At 35.7% G+C, this 17,728-nt stretch overlaps 1 protein-coding gene across 1 annotated transcript in view; it reads right to left on the minus strand.

Annotated features, from left to right (window-relative positions):
- Window positions 1–1,824: 1,824 nt before the first annotated feature.
- The window catches only part of CENPI (centromere protein I), an 83,003-nt gene continuing 67,099 nt past the window's right edge, over window positions 1,825–17,728 (minus strand). The window contains exons 20-21 of the mRNA XM_045817675.1: window positions 3,629–3,670; window positions 1,825–2,702 (exon numbers count right to left, since the gene is read on the minus strand). Coding sequence (XP_045673631.1) covers window positions 2,601–2,702; window positions 3,629–3,670 — 144 coding nt within the window. The 3' untranslated portion in view covers window positions 1,825–2,600. The remainder of the gene's footprint in view (window positions 2,703–3,628; window positions 3,671–17,728) is intronic.

Below are 17,728 nucleotides of genomic sequence, written 5' to 3' on the forward strand. Positions count from 1 at the left end.
GATTTTATTTATTTATTTATTTTTAGAGAGGGAAGGGAGGGAGATAGTAAAACAGCTATTCTTACATTAATCTTATTTTACTTTGCCATGCAGGATCTTCAAAAAAGGGTTTTCAAATAACTAGGTATGGCCTATATAGCCATATATCTAATCTTAAATGAATTAAAACATTGATCAAGAACAAAAATTGAGGCAAAAAAGGTACCCAGGGAATAATTATTGAACAAATGACAAACTGAAGGTAAATTTTGTTTTGAAACATAAGTTTAGAAAAGTTTCCTTCATAATCTGAAGATTACTAGTGGTTAAATTGAATTCTTTCTCATAAGTGCAAGTTCTACATGATTTTAAAGATCAAAATATATGTTCTGAAAACAATATGGAAAGTTATTTGAAGTACAAACATAAAAAAATAGAACTCTATGAGGTTACCTATTGGGGAAGCTATCACATTTATTTTGAAGCAGCTAACACTTCTTTTTCCTGGGTATACAAGCAATATTCCACATCATTAAATACTCCTTTGAAACATTTTCTTCACTTCGCTTCCAGCACACCAGTTCCTTATTTTTCTTCTAGCTCACTGGAGGGTCCTTCTCAGTATTTTGCTGGCTCCTCCCCTTCTCTGCTTTTTAACATTGGCACACCCTCAGGGCTCAGCCCTTTGTTACCTTCTGTTTTCCAGCTATACTAAGTGATCTTATCCAATGTCATGGTGATTAACTAGTAAGTCCCAAATTAATTTTGCCACTCCCAACTTGCACCTAGAAATCTAGACTTGGATATTCAACTGAGTACTCAGCATCTCCAGCCTAACATAGCCACAAAAGTACTCCTGTTTCCACACTCCTCCACATCTGTTCTTCTAGTATGCCTCATCTCTACATCCCAGAACTCACCTAGTTGTTCAGTCAAAAACCTAGGAGTCATCCTTTACCCATCTCTTTTCCTCTCCCAATACCCAAGTTATCAGCAGATTCTACCTTGTTTGCCTTTCGAATAGAGGCAGAATCCAGTATCTAACCAGCTCTTCCTCATCAACCACACTAACCTAAGACCTTTGCCTGGAATAGTAAAATAAACTACCTAGTCTCTCTGCTTTCACCCTAAATCCTCATCAGTCTAATCTTCACACTGCAGTTCCATACAGATAAGTCAAATTACGTCACTCCTCTGTTCTCAATTCTTCTAATGGCTTCCTATTACCTATCCATTCTGGGCTAAAAGGACTTTCATGAACTACTCTCTGGCTTTCCCGTTTCATTTCTTACCATTTGCCTTCTTACTATGTTTTAACCTTACTGGCCTCTCTGCTATTCTTCAAACAAGCCAAATACGTTAGTATTTTTAAGCCATTTCATTTGCCCTTATCTCTTCCCAGAATGTTATTTCCCAAATATTCACTTGACTCATACACATATTTAATTAGGGCCTCTACATAAGTCACATTCTCAAACAGGCCTTCTCTAACCACCTTATCTAAAACAGTGACCCTCTCAACATTCTGCCCCTATTCCTTGCTTTTTCTTTACAGTGCCTTATTTTTATATTTATTTACATTTTTTGTATGTCTTTTCCAATGGGATATAGTACATTCCACAAAAACTGGTACTTTATATTGGTCACAGCTCCACAACCAGCAAACAGAGAGTACCAGGTACATAGCAAGCACAATAAATATGTATTGAATCCAAAAATGAATGAATACATGTGATTCGATCCTGAACATTATCCAATAGTACATTTTAGGGTTTTGTTTTGCTTTAAAAGAAAAACAAAGAAATACAAAAATGTGTCCTAAAACTTAAAAAAAATCCAGGTTGATTTCTCTCAAATGGTATGAATTTTATTAAAAGAGAGTTATTCAGTAGTACTGAAGCATTTTCAGCAAGATATTCTAGCTATTATAAAATTTTTTAAAAGCTTCAGAATTACCCCTGAAAATAAAGTTGCAGTTAGTGCTTAAATACTTAAAATGGAGTAAATACATATACACACACAAAATAGAGCAGTTCCATGAAATCAAAGCAGTAATAAATAGGACTATCTTAATTATCCCATAATTCTCTTTCCTTCCTTCTCTCATCAAATTGCTACCAGTGAAAGCCAAGGAATCACTCAACTACTTGTTAAAGTGGTGTTAGTGATATTGTTCAGTCAGAAAAATGGCAATATTCATAGAGGCAGCAGAGAATTTTGCATAATTATGTCTGTGGCTTAAATGCCACTGTATATTGCCTGCCATCTTCCATCAAGGCAGCTTATATACCACAAGAATGTGAAAAATCCCACTACATAACAGATATATCTTTATATATAATCTGGTAAAAAGCAGAGCCTGACAATTAAATCATTTTTCACTAGTGCATTCAAGAATCTAGATCTTGACAAACAAAGCCGAATCAAAGCTCTCCTGGGCCATGATCGAAAGCCAGTCCAATCACTCCCTGAGGATGGTAGTCTGTCGGTGAAAAGAATATGGAAACTCAAGGTAAGCCACTTGGCCTCTTTGGCAACAATGAAGGAATTTAGTCCAGTATGCTTGGTTTGTTTCTCTCAGCATTCATTTCATGTTGATCATAGGTTTGTTTGCCGTTTGATCAGGGGACAGAAGAATGACAAATACTGCTTTGTATGAAATATTTCAAGCCTTGTAAGCCCTCTGAAAATAAATAGTCCAAATACCCATTCCATTTCTTTCCCTGTAGGCACAAAAAGGAGGAAATTACTTATTGAGTATTTACTACACTTATCCTCTACCTTCTCTTTTTTTGTCTAGGAAAAGGTCCCAATACCCAGGTACACATACCAAGGGTTAGCTCAGAGGACACATATTCATAACTGGAACTCAGTCACTAAATAATAGTCAAATCAGAAAGTACTCAAAGTTTAAGGGCTACACATTTCTTTTATTAAGTTCACAAAAAATTTAGCTGTTCAACTGAGTAAGCACTAGGAAATGGAAATGGGTCATCATTTCCAACTGGGGAATGATGCTAGGAATTTAGCACCCATTTAGATGCTAGGGATTTAGCGTCTAAAATGGATAACACAAGAGTAGTCATATTATATATTACTGACTATATTAATTATATACAGATCAGAGTTTCTATAATAATGAGGCAATTGTGTTTGGGTTTGTTAAATCAGCCTTATTGTAATCATACTTTGAATACATCAACTATACTCTAAAATGAGACACAGAGTCACAACAAGAAAAGTCTAATTACCAACAGTTATACTTTTAGAGAAGACTATAGGCAGGAGTGTCCAACCTGTGGCCCAGGATGGCTATGAATGCAGCCCAACACAAAATTGTAAATTTACTTAAAACCTTTTTTTTTTTTTTGCTCCTTAGTTTTCGTTAGTGTTTGTATATTTAAAGTGTGGCCCAAGACAACTCTTCTTCCAGTGTGGCCCAGAGATGCCAAAAGGTTGGACACCCCTGCAAGAGTATGTGCCAATAAATTCACATAGAAGTCATGGGAATGAATTCAGAAGGTAAACACTTCACTTTGACTTTGTGGAGGCAGCAGACTTAAGATTTGGGGAAAAGTTAAAACATGAAATCTTTAGATGAAATGAAGCTGTATGAAATCCCTAAACATGATCAAATAAACTTATTTACCCGAATGGAGCTCAGGTTTACTGTCCTTTCTTCTGGCCATTCCTTAAAAAAACAAACAAACAAAAAAAGAAGTCAGGCCATATGAAGATGGAAATATGTAGTTAGCAAAAATTACCAGAAAATTCAGATGACTCTTCACTGATTCATTTGCTATATTCTGTTCCTACCATCACTCTTGGATTCCTTTTGAATACTTAATTATAACCTTTCATATTTTTCCCTAGAAGCACAAACAGAAGGAAAATAAAACCAGAGTGGATAGATAAAGTTAAACACCATTTTGCTGACTTAGGGCCTCATTAAAAAAAAAATTCTCTGTTCAGCTACTAGGGTGGAGATAGAAAGTATCAGAGAGAAGGCTTTTTCTGAGGAATGAGATACCTGAATTGAATCTTTTTTAAAAAGCTTTTATTTATTTACTTTTAGTCAGAGGGAAAGGGAGGGAGAGAAACACCAATGGGTGGTTGCCTCTTACATACCCCCTAATGGGGACCTGGCCCACACCCAGGCTTGTGCCCTGACTGGGAATAGAACTGGTGACCCTTTGGTTTACAGGCTGGCATTCCATCCATAGCCACACCAGCCAGTGCAGATACCTGAACTGAATCTTGAAGGATGAGGAGGAAGTGTGGTAAGGCCATTTATATACATAGTAGATTCTATGAAACTCTGTAATTCTTGGTGAAAATTCAGACCATTGCATCCTAGTCTTAACTACCACCTACTTAGTATATATTTCACTGAAAAGCTCAATTCTAACAATTTATTTTATACACTACTAAGAGGAAACTTTGCCTATTATATATAACATAATGCCTTCTGAATACTTAGAATTTTTTATTTTATATTGATTTAAAGAGTGTTAGATATAGGTAGATTTTGATCATATATCATTTTTATTAACATAAAATGCTAAATATATACAAAATTAAGTGGTAAAAGTGTTTCTAAAACTTTACATTCAGAGTCTAACTCTTCTTAATTACTTTCATATGCAAGAGTTGTAGATATCTATATTTGTTCACAGAATAGCACCCGCTGTGCCAGAGTGGTGATGATGCAACATTTGTCAAAAGAAGTAAAAGCTACTGGTGCCAGGGTCCCTGTTACATAAAGTTAACATACGTGTGGCTCCTGTTTCAAGAAAAGTCCAAAACATGTTTCACTGCTCCCTCCCCTCTTCCTCCAAGTCATTTGGTTTTTGAAAGTGAAAACTGTGCTCCAATAGTCTCCAATTTTTCCCTAAAGCTGCTGACATCCATTCTGCAAGGTCTGATTATGGCAATCTGCACACACTCCAAAACAGCAAATGAAAACTCTATCTTGATTGCTGCCTGGCTGACATCAATCAGAAGAAGGAATCTGATCCTTGACAAGTTATAAAAGGGAAAAAGTTTGCTTTTTTTAACTGACAACATATAGTCCATGCTGATGAATTCCATATTTATTTCTCTAGTTCCAACCTCTCTCCTGAGACCCAAGCCCCTATTTCAAACAACCTACACCACTTACATTTCTTCCTGGATGTCTTGCAGACATCTCAAATTTAAAATCAAAACAGAACTTGATTCTCAACTTGACTCCTGCCAAAACCAAATAACATCTCCTGTTCTTTCATCAGTATTCCTCTTATTTAAAAATGGAACCACCACCAACCCAGATGCTTAATTTAAAAAAAGTCCTTTCCTTTTGGCCATTCCCACTTCTAATCAAACTATCATCGAGTACTGTCTGTTGTACCTCTGCAATATATCTCAAGTCAGTCCACTTCTTTCCATTGCCACTACCACCACTTACATACAAATCATTATTAGTATCTCTTGTCTAGACTCAACCAACATTCTCTCCCAGTTGGTGCCTCCACTACGACTGGGACCTCCTTTTTTTAAATAACTCTATCCTTCATGAAAAAGCCAAAAGTGATCTGTATTGAAAATCAACCGAGACCATTCTACAACCCTTGTTGAAAATCTTTTGATTGTTTCCCATGGCAGTCCTAATAGATCTGTGTCTCTCCAACCTTATTTCATTCCATTCTCATTCTTGTTCCTTAAGCTCTAAGTTAAACTGGTCTTCTTTTTTTCCTTCAACTCCTTGAGCTATTTTACTATTCCCACTGTGTGGAATGCTGTTTTCACACCTGTTCCTAGGCTGGCTTATTCGCATTTTTAGAGGATATCTCAGATCAAATGTCATCTCCTTCTTGAACACCCATCCCTGACAACCCTCAAGTCACTTTCTTTCACCCCACCCTGTTTATGTCCTTCATAGCCTTTCTCAAAATTTAAAATAATTATGTCTACTTATTTCATTTCCTGCTTATTGTTTGTTCCCATTAACATATAAACTCCATTTGGGCAGAGATGGTATCTATCTTCTTAAGTACTGTATTCCTAGTGCCAGAAGCATAGTGGACACAAAATAAATATTTGTTGACTGAATAAACAAAGAAACAAATAGCTATTAATTCAAAGGTAATTTATGATAAAAAAAAGCCTAGAGCTTCAGAATTTCCTAAAATGTAGGCTCTACAAATATTCAAAATATTTCAACTCAAAAAGTGAGCTGAGCTCTTTGATACTGAGAATTGATTGGTCAAATTAAATCTACTGAATTATCTCTAAAATATGGCTAATTTGAAATACTTACAATGTAATAATTCAGTAAAACTGTCAAAATTAAATTATACTAACATAGTATCAGAAATTATTTTTACTATCTCAAATGTAAAATACTTAGATAGTGACCTGTTTGTTGGTGATAATCCACACTCAAAAGGAACTATTTTAAGACTGGCATTTAAGCCTAGTATTTTCAGAACCATAAAGAAATATCATCATTTACAAAAATGGCAATTTCACCTTCTGCCAAATGTGCTGTGTGCCACTACAATTTATCCTTCCAGAACCAACTTTCCTTAAATATTTTTAAAAACATTTTCTGATTTAAAAGAATACATTAACTCCTGATAACTCAAAACAAGTTAGCTTACCTATGTACAACCTGATAATATTTACTACTATAGAGACTGAGTCTTATAACTAAGACACACACATAGTTGAAGAGAAAAAAAAAAGAACTGATGCATAAAAATCACTTCTACTCTATGATTCATTACATACTTTTCCAAATAAGAATTGGATGCAACTGGGTTCACAGGGTATGGAGAAATTGAAAACCATTCTTTGTTAGCAATAATGTAAACTGGTATAACTTCTACTGAAAGCAATTTGAATACCCAATAAAATTTAAAAATTTATACCCTTTTCAAAGCAATTCCATTTGCAGAAATTTTAACCGACACACCTGCATATATATTTGAAACGATACATATAGTTCAAGAACATTCATTAGAGAATAATTTAATAACAAGATTACAAACAACTTAAATGCTGAACTTATAAAATACCTGCTTAACTTATGTTAGATCCACACAATGAAACACTATAGACACATCAAAAAGAATGAGGCAGCCCTGTTATGTACAGATATGAAGCAAAAGTCAAGATATCAAGTCAAAAAACCAAGAGAAAGAAAAGTATGTATAGTAAATTGTGCTGAAAAAGATCATTTACATAATATAAACTATGTTCCTAGAAGGATATTCAAGAAAATGAGAGTGCTTGTTTTATCATAGAAAGTGTCCACATGGAACTCTACTTCCAGGAAGAGATCATAAGAAATTCTGTGGACCTACTTCCCAGAAAAAAAGCAAAGCTGGAAAAAACAATTTTTAAAAGCCCAGCATTTAAAGTCTCTGGAAATTGTCCTAAGGAAACATAGCTAATACAAAAATATTCATTCAAGAAAATCTACTAAAATTCCAGTAAAAGCAAGTGTTCGGTGCATGTAAGCCATGACTTACTCCTTCGTAGTAATAGGAAATGTAGGCAAACACCTACATAAAAAATAAAGGAAGATCTCAGTTTAATAGTCTAACCTACTGCCTTAAGAAACTAGAAGCAGGGGAACAAACTAAACTCAAACTAAGAAGTAAATAATAGAGATTACAGCAAAAATAAATGAAATCAAGAATATAAAAACAGCCCTGGCTGGTGTGGCTCATTGGATTGAGCATTGGCCTGTGAACAAAAGGGTCACTGATTCAGTTCCCATCAGAGCACATGCCTGGGTTACAGTCCAGGTCCCCAGTAGGGGGCACATGAGGGGCAACCACACACTGATGTTTGTCTTCTTCTCCTTCTCCCTCCCTTCCCCTCTCTAAAAATAAATAAATAAATAAATAAATAATTTAAAAGAAAGAATATAAAAACAGAGCTTCACACTTCCTGATTTCAAAACTTAATAAAAAGTTTCAGTAATTAAAACACTGTGGTACTAGCATGAAGACAGGGGTTTCAAGACCATTCAATGGGGAAAAACAGTCTCTTTAACAAATGGTGCTGGGAAAAGTGGATATCACCATGCAAAAGAATAAAGTTGGACCCTTACTTTACACCATATACAAAATTAACTCAAAATGGATAAAGACTTAATGTAAGACTGAAAATATAAAATTCCTAGAAGAAAACATATGAGAAGAGCTTAGTGACATTGGACTTTATGGCAGCTATTTCTTGGATATAACACTAAAAGCACAAGCAACAAAAGCAAAAATAGACAAGACTTAGGCAATGGGACTACATCAAACTTAAAACTTCTATACATCAAAGGAAGCAATCAATAGAATAAAAAGGCAACCTCCAGAATGGGGGGAAATATTTGTATATCACATAGCTAATGAAGGACTAATATCCAGACTTTTTATATAAAGAATTCCTACAACTCAACCACAAAAAATCCAAATAACCTGATTTTGAAAATGAGCAATGGACTCGAACAGACATTTCTCCAAAGATATACAGATGGACAATGAGCACATGAAAAGATTCTCTACAACACTGATTACTAGGGAGATTAGAATTAAAACCACAATGAGATACCATCTCATACCCATTAAAATAGCTATCATCCAAACAAACAAAAAAAATAAACAAAAACATAAATAAGTGCTGCTGAGAACTTGGAGAAACAAGAACCCTTGTATACTGCAGGTATAAATGTAAATTCATATGGAAATGCCTATGGAAAACAATATGGTATTTCCTCAAAAAAGTAAAAATATTGGGTTGGCCAAAAAATTCATTGGGAGATATACTTTGTCTCCTCACACAACCAAAAGAACAACAACAAATTTAAAAACAAAAAATAACCAGAAATGCCAGAAGATCAAACTGTATGGAAATAAGACAACCAAGGAGTTAAAGAAGAAACATCCTTTCAGACTGGGAAGAAGGACAGAAATAAGCAGCAGAGGCAGAGAAGACTCATGGTAAAGTGGCAGCTGGTGGAGCAGGCAGTCCCACATTAGTATGCAGATAACTCAGGAGGAAAAACTAGGGAGTCAGACAGACCACACAACCCAGGGTTACAGCCCAAGGGAAAAAAAAACCCTCAAAACCTCTGGCTATAAAAATCTGTGGGGGTTGTGGAAGCTGGACAAACTTCCAGCCTTACAGGAGAGTTCATTGGAGAGACCCACAGGGTCCCAGAATGTACACAAACCAACCCACCCAGGAATCAGCACCAGAAAGGCCCCCAACCAAGAGCTGAGAAAGCAGCATTGTTCCCTCTCTGGCTCCGCCTCCACATACAGTGTCTCAATAAAGTAACGTGGTTCACCACATCCTGGCAAGTACCTAAGGCTCTATCCCCTACAATGTAACAGGCTCAATGAGACAAAAAAAGAGAGGCCCAAGTGCAAGAACAGGTCAAAATTCCAAAAATAGAACTAAATGATGAAGAAGCAGTCAACCTATCAGATGCATAGTTCAAATCACTGGTAACCAGGATGCTCACAGAAACGGTTGAGTATGGTCCCAAAATAGAGGAAAAAGTGAAGGCTATATAAAGTGAAATAAAGGAAAATGTACCAGGAACTAACAGTGAGGGGAAGGAAACTGGGATTCAAATCAATGATCTGGACCAGGAGGAAGAAATAAACATCCAACCAGACCAGAATGAAGAAAAAATAATTCAAAAAAGTGAGGAAATGCTGAGAAACCTTTGGGACAACTTTAAGCATTCCAACATCTGAATCATAGGGGTGCCAGAAAGAGAACAGTAAGAACAAGAAATTGAAAACTTATTTTAAAATATAATGAAGGAGAATCTGGCAAAGGAAATAGATTTCTGGGAAGTCCAGGAAGCTCAAAGAGTCCCAAAGTAGTTGGACACAAGGAAGAACACACCAAGGCACATCATAATTATATTACCCAAGATTAAAGATAAGGACAGAATCTTCAAAGCAGCAAAAGGTACAGAGAATAAGAAGCATAACTGACAGGCACAAAATAGACAGGGGGAGGTTAAGAATAGTATAAGCTATGGTGAAGCCAAAGAACTTATATGTATGACCTATGGACATGAACTAAGGGGGGATGGTGGTGGGAGGGGGTGCAGGGCAGAGGGGAATAAAGGGGAGAAAAAACATGGGACAACTGTAATAGCATAATTAATAAAATATATTTTTAAAAATTTGTTGATTTTTTCTGTAAGGTGGCTCTAGTAGCACTTAGTTGTCTTTAACTTCATTCAAAACAATTTTGTTACATTGTATAATGACTGCTATCATATCAGTGTACATTTAAAAAACTTAATCAAAATTTGTGAATTTTTGTGTAGCCATTTTAATATTGAAGATGGAAGAAAATATGCAACATCTTCAGCATGTTACGCTTTATTATTACAAGAAACATAAAAGTGCAACTGAAACACCAAACAAGATTTGTGCAGTATACATAGAAGGTGCTATAACTGATTGAATGTGTCAAAAGTAGTTTAAGAAGTTCTGTGCTGGAGATTTTTTGCTTGACGATACTCCACAGTTGGGTAGATCAGTTGAAGTTGATAGCGATCAAATAGAGGCATTAATTGAGAACAATCAACATTCTACCACATGGGAGATAGGCGACATACTCAAAATATCCAAATAAATAGTGATTAGTGAAAATGACAAACACCTCTTTTATGTTATGGAAAAACCACACAAACTTTTTGGCCAACCCAACAGTTACCATATGATCCAGCAACTCTACTTCTGGGTATATATGCAAAAGAATTGCAATCAAAGACTTGGAAAGGTAATTTTATATTCATGTTCACAGCAGCACTATTTACAATAGCCAAAAGTTGGAGTAACATAAGTGCCCATCAAAGGATGAACAGATAAACAAAATGTGGTATATACATATAATCCTTAAAAAGGAAGGATACTATGACACATGCTACAACATGGCTGAACCTTGAAGACATTATGCTAAATGAACTTATCTATTTGCAAAAGGAAAAATACCGTATGATTCCACTGATATGAGGTACTTAAAGTAGTCAAACTGATAAAGACAAGGTAGAATGAAGGTTGCAATGTGCTATGGGAAGGAAGAAATACGGAGATACTGTTTAATAGATACAGGCAGTTTTGTAAGATGAAAAGAATTCTGTGGATGGTAGTATGACAGTGTGAATGCACTCAAAATACATTGAACTGTATACTTAAAACGGTTACCGTATTTTTCAGACCATAAGATGCACCTAGGTTTTAGAGGAAGAAAACAGGAAAAAAAATTGAAGCAAAAAATGTGGTAAAATATTTAATAACATAAATATTTTTATGTTATTAATAACATAATAATAACATATTAATAACATAAATAATAACATAATATTTCGCCAATGTAAATGTAAACAGAATTCAACAGCAGCATTAGCAACCATTATTCCTCCCAAATTTGGGCGGAGAAAAGTACATCTTAATAGTCTGAAAAATACGGTATATGCTAAATTTTACATTTTCTGTATATTTAATCATAATTAAAATTTAAAAAAATTATAGAGAAAAAACAATGAATTAAAAGTTGATTCTTTGGAAAGACCAACAACACTGACAAATCTTTAGCTAAACTAAATAAGCAAAAAAAAAGAGAGAGAGAAAGAAACAGAAAAGGAAATCCAAATTATTTAAATCAGAAATAAAAAAAGGAAAACCACTAACAACTTTACAGAAAAAAAAAAGCACTGTAAGGTATACCAATACACTAGGTAAATTATCTGAAATGGGCCAAATTCTAGAAAAACAACTAAATGTTGAGACTGACTCAAGAAAAAATAGAATATCTAAAATAGACCTCTAACAAGAAAAGAGACTGAATAGTAATTTAGAACCTTCCCACTAAAAATAGCCCAGGACCAGAAGGCTTTTCTGGTAAAATCTACCAAACATTTAAGGAAGAATTAATGCCAATCACTTTTCCAAAGAGTAGTAGAGAGAATACTTCCTAACTTATTCTATGAGGCTGGAACTAACCTGAAAGCAATCCCATACAAAGACATCACAAGGAAAAATCAATATCCCTTATTCTCCACAAACTACTGGGAAACAGAATCTGGCAACATGTAAAGGGATTGTTCTCCATGACCAAGTGGGATTTATCCCAGGAATGTAGAGTTAGTTAAACATCTGAAAATCAACTACTGTAATATATACCATATCAGCAGATTAAAAGGGAAAACCCTCACAATCATGTTTGTAGAAGTAGAAAAAGCCTTTCACAAAATCCAACATCCTTTCATGATAAAAAACATTCAACAAACTAAAAATAGAAAGGAAGTTCCTCAACCTCATGAAATGCATCCACAGAAACCCCTAACATCACACTGGTAAAAAACTGAATTGTTTTCCCCATGATCAAGAAAAAAGTAAACCTGTCCATTCTTACTACTTTCTTCAACATTCATTGTACCTGAGGCTCTTGGGAATGCAATTAGGCAAGAGAAAGGATAAAAGGCATCCTGATTTGAAATGAGGAAATAAAATTATCTGCTTGCATAAAGCTCTGAGGAATGCAATGAAAAGCAATAAAAACTAATAAATGAGTTTGTCAAGGTTTCACGATATATGATCAACATTCACAAATCAGTTTCATTTCTATACAGCAGCAATAAGCGGCTGAAAATGAAATTAATAAAGCAATTCCATTTACAATAACATCAACAAATAAATACTTAGGAATTCAACAAAAGTGTAAAACATAAACTGAAAACTACAAAACACTGTTGCAGAGAACTAAAGAGGACCTAAATAAATGAAAACCCATCATGTTCACAGAAGATATAATATTGTTAAAATGGCCATACTATATATAATTGATCTATAGGTTCAAGATACTACCTATCAGAATCCCAACTGGTTCTCTGTAGAAACTGACAAGCTGATTCTAAAATTTCATGTGGAATTTCAAGGGAACAAGAATACCCAAAACAATCTTGAAAAAGAAGAACAAAGATGGAAGTCTTACACTTTCCAATTTCAAAGCTTATTACAGAGCTACACTCATTAAGACAGTGTTGTACTGGCATAAAAATAGACATAGGTCAATGTAAATGAATTGAGTCTCAAATAAATCCACACACCTATGGTCAATTGGTTTTCGAGAAACATGCCAAGAAATTTTAATGGGGAAAGAATAGTCTTCTCAACAAATAGTATTGGGACAACTGAACAGCCAAATGAAAACGAAGTCAAATACCTATATCACATCCTATACAAAAGTTCATATAAAACGAATCAAAAACCCAAATATAAGAGTTAAAACTATAAAACTCTTACACAAAACATAGAAGTAAATCTTCATGATCTAAGGTTAGGAAGTGATTTCTTAGCTCTGCCATGAAAAAGCAGAAGCAATACACTACCACCTTTTGACCCAGCTATCCCACTTTGGGGAATATAAGGTCTGTCCGGAAAAAGTCCAGCCACTGTTACTATAATGAGAACAGTTTGCAAGACACTGATATAACCTGGCAGCCAAGAACAGTAGACTGGAATGCTCATGCATGAACAATGTCAACCTCACTGAACTAGTCAGTGGGGAGTGTAGACACCGTTGAGTAAGCATATGTACTGCGTGGTATCACATTCAAAATGACTGAGTGAGTAGATCAACTAATTTGTATCAAGTTGTACGTTAAGCTTGAACATTCCTATGCAGAAACCATTTGGATGATTCAGAAGGTTTGTGGGGAGACAATGTAATGAGTACAGTCAAGGGGAAGGGGATAAAAGGGGAAAGAAGGGGAAGGAAGGGGAAGGGTCTAGTCAAGGAACATGTATAAAGGTCCCATGGACATGGAAAACATGGTGGGGATTCACTATGGAGGGTGGGGCAGGGGAGAACAACGGGGGAAAAGTGGGACAACTGTAATTGAACAACAATAAAATAAAATAAAATTACATTAAATTTAAAAAGAGTGGTACAAATGCTTCAAAGATGGTCAAGAATCTGTTAAAGGTGATCCACATTCTGGAAGGCCTGCAGAGGTTTTTGGCGAAGTATCAAATCACCAAGCTGACTCAGCCTCCCTAGAGCCCAGATTTGACACCCTGCAACTTCTGGCTTTTCCCAAAACTAAGATCATCTTTGAAAGGGAAGAGATTTCAGACTGTCAAGGAGATTCAGGAAAATATAATGGGGCAGCTGATGGCAATTTCAATAAAGTATTTTCCCGAGTGTTTTGAACAGTGGAAGAGACACTGGGAAAACTGTGAGAGGTCCCAAAGTGCCTACTTTCAAGGGGACTGAGGCATCACTGTCCTATGTACAGTGTTTCTTGTAGTTTCTTCAATAAATATCTGTTTCTTATGACATGGCTGGATACTTTCTAGACAGACCTCATATATCCGAAGTAACACAAAACACTAATTTGAAAGAAAATAAGCACCCCTATATTCAGTGCAGTATATTTACAATTGCCAAGATATGGAAAAATTCCACATCTCCATCAGTAAATGAGTATATAAAATAACTATGGGACATTTACACAATGGAATATTACTCAGCTGTGAGAAAAGAAGAAAATTTTACCCTTTGTGACTGACAGACAGCATGGATGGACCTGAAGAATATTATACCAAGTGAAATAAGCCAGTCAGAAAAGGGCAAATACCATATGATTTCACTCATATATGGAATCTAATGAACAAACTGAACAAGGAAAACAGACACAGGCTCATAGATGGAAAGCAGGATGACAGCTAATGCAGAGAGGAGAAGGGGGAGGTAGAAGAATTGAGCAAAAAAGGAAAAAAGACTCAAGGATATGGACAACAGTGTGGTGATTGTTGATGGGAGGAGGGTAAGGAACTAAATGGCAATGGAAAAAGTACAATAAAATAAAACGAAAAGTAGGCCTGGATGGTGTGGCTTAGTGGATATTGACCACCAGCCCGAGAACCAAAGGGTCGCTGGTTCGATTCCCAGTTAGAGAACATGCCTGGGTTGCAGGCCAGGTCACCAGTGGGGACCACATAAGAGGCAACAACACATTGATGTTTTTCTCCCTTTCTTTCTCCTCCCATCCCCTCTGTCTAAAAATAAATAAAATCTCTAAAAAAATAAAACAAAAAGTAAATTAAGAAAATGATACCATTTACAATAGTTTTTAAAAGAATGAAATCTTTAGGAATAAACTCAACCAAGGACATGAAAGACTTGTACACTGAAAACTATAAAATACTGATAAAAATTAAAGTATATAAAAATAAGTGGAAAGACATCTCATGTTCATAGGTCAAAAAATTAATATTGCTAAAATGGTCATACTAGCCAAAGCTATGTACAGATTCAATGTAATTTCTATCAAAATCCCAATGGCATTCTTTACAGAAACAGAAAAAAAATCATAAAAGTTGGATATAACCACAAAACACCCCAAATAATCAAAGCAATTGTGAGCAAGGAGAAAGCTGGAGGAATCATGACTTCCTCATTTGAAAATAGATAACAAAGCCACAGTAATCAAAAGCAGTATAAACCCATGGAACAAAATAGACAGCTCAGAAATATACCCCTGCATAGGTGGTCAACTGATTCTGACCAGGGTGCCCAGAACACACAATTACAAAAGTAGTCTCTTCAATAAAAGGTGATGAGAAAACTGGGTATGCACATGCAAAAGAATGAAATTGAACCCGTAACTTACAGCACTCACAAAAATCAACTTGAAATGGGTTAAAGACTTAAACATAAGACCTAAAATAATTCCTAAAAGAAAACATAAAAAAAGCCTTCTGGATATTGACCATGGCAATGTTTTCTTGGATGGGAGTCCAAACGCACAGACAACAAAAGCAAAAATTGACAAGAAGGATACCATCAAACTAAAAAGATTTTGCACAGCAGAGGAAAAAAATCAAAATAAAAAGGCAGACATACTGAATGAGAAAAATATTTGCAAACCATATACCTGATAAAGGGCTAATACTTAGAATAAATAAGGAACTCCTACACCTCAACAGTAGAAAATAAAACAAAGAAAATGATGATGATTTAAAAATGGGCAAGGGAGACAGACACATTTCTCCGAAGACATACAAATGGCCAACAGATATATGAAAAGACAGTAAACTTCACTAAATCTAATCATCAGAGAAATGCAAATCAAAATTAAGATGAGATATCTATCACCTTAAAACTATTAAAATTACTTTTTAAAAGATTTTACTTTACTTTTAGAGAGAGAGAGGAAGGGAGGGATAAAGAAAGGGAGAGAAACATCAATGTGTGGTTGCCTCTCATGTGCCCCCCACAGCAGACCTGGCTCGCAACTCAGGCATGTGCCCTAACTGGGAATTGAACTGGCAACCTTTTGCTTTGCAGGCCAGCACTCAATCCACTGAGCCACACCAGCCAGGGCTCTTAAAATGACTTATAAAAAAATAGCCCTGGATGGGTGGTTCAGTTAGTTGGAGCATGATCCCATACACCAAATGGCCATGAGGTTCTATTCGAGTCAAGGCATGTACCTAGGTTGAGGGTTCAATTCCTGGTCAGGGTGCATACAGGAGGCAACCAAACAGTGTTTCCCTCTGGCATCCATGTTTCTCTCTCTTTTCCCTTCCCCTCTCTCTAAAACTAATAAATATATCCTCAGGTGAGGATGGGGACAGAATGACAGATGGAGACCATGATGACAGCTAGTAGGGGGAGGAAGTGAAGGGTGAAGGGAGTGAGCAAAAAGGGAAAAGGACTCATGGACATGGACAACACCGTGGTGACTACTGGGAGGGAGAGGGGTATAAGGGAACTAAAGGGTAATGAAAAGAATACAAAAAAGATTAAATTTAAAAAACTACACACACAACAGGTGTTGGTGAGGATGCAGAGAAAAGGCAACCATTGTAGACTTGTCAGTGGGAATGTAAATTGGTGCAATTGAAAAAAGTGTGGTGGTGCCTCAAAAAATTAAAATAGAACAACCATATGATACAGACTCAAACCCAAAGAAAGTGAAATCAGGATCTTAAGGTATCTGCACTCCAGTATTCACAGACTCCAAAACATGGAAGCAACCTAGATATCCATCAATACATGAATACAGAAAATGTAGTATACACTCACACATATACCTACACTGGAATATTATACAGACTTAAAAAAGAAGGAAATCCTGCCACTTAAAAAGTATATGAATGAACCCAAAGGGAATTATGCTAGGTGAAATAAGCAGAAAGTAGAAGCAATTATTCACATGACACTACTTATATCATGAAAATAAAAAAATCAAGCTCAGAGAAACAGATAATAGAATGGTAGTTGCCAGGCACTGGGAGGAAGAGGAAATGGAGAGGCATTAAAAAAAAAGCACAAGTGATAAAAGAAAAAAAATCATAAATTGGAGACCATCAAAATTAAGAATTTAAAACACTTTAAAATATATTTTTATTAATTATGCTATTACAGCTGATGCATGTTTTTCTCCCCTTTATTCTCCCCCACCCTGCACGCCCCTCCAACCAGCATCCCACCCCTTCTTGGCTCATGTCCATGGGTCATAAATATAAGTTATTTGGCTTCTCCATTTCCTATAATATTCTTAACCTATCCCTGTCTATTTTGTGCCTACCAATTATGCTTCTTATTCCCTGTACCTTTTCCCACATTCTCCCCCCACCCCATCCCCACTGATAAACCTCCATGTGATCTCCATTTCTGTGATTCTGTTCCTGTTCCAATTTTTGCTTAGTTGCTGTTTTTTTAAATT

The sequence above is a fragment of the Phyllostomus hastatus genome, unplaced genomic scaffold, assembly GCF_019186645.2.
Source record: "Phyllostomus hastatus isolate PE091 unplaced genomic scaffold, TTU_PhHast_1.1 phas_scaffold_28, whole genome shotgun sequence".
Classification (NCBI taxonomy): domain Eukaryota; kingdom Metazoa; phylum Chordata; class Mammalia; order Chiroptera; family Phyllostomidae; genus Phyllostomus; species Phyllostomus hastatus.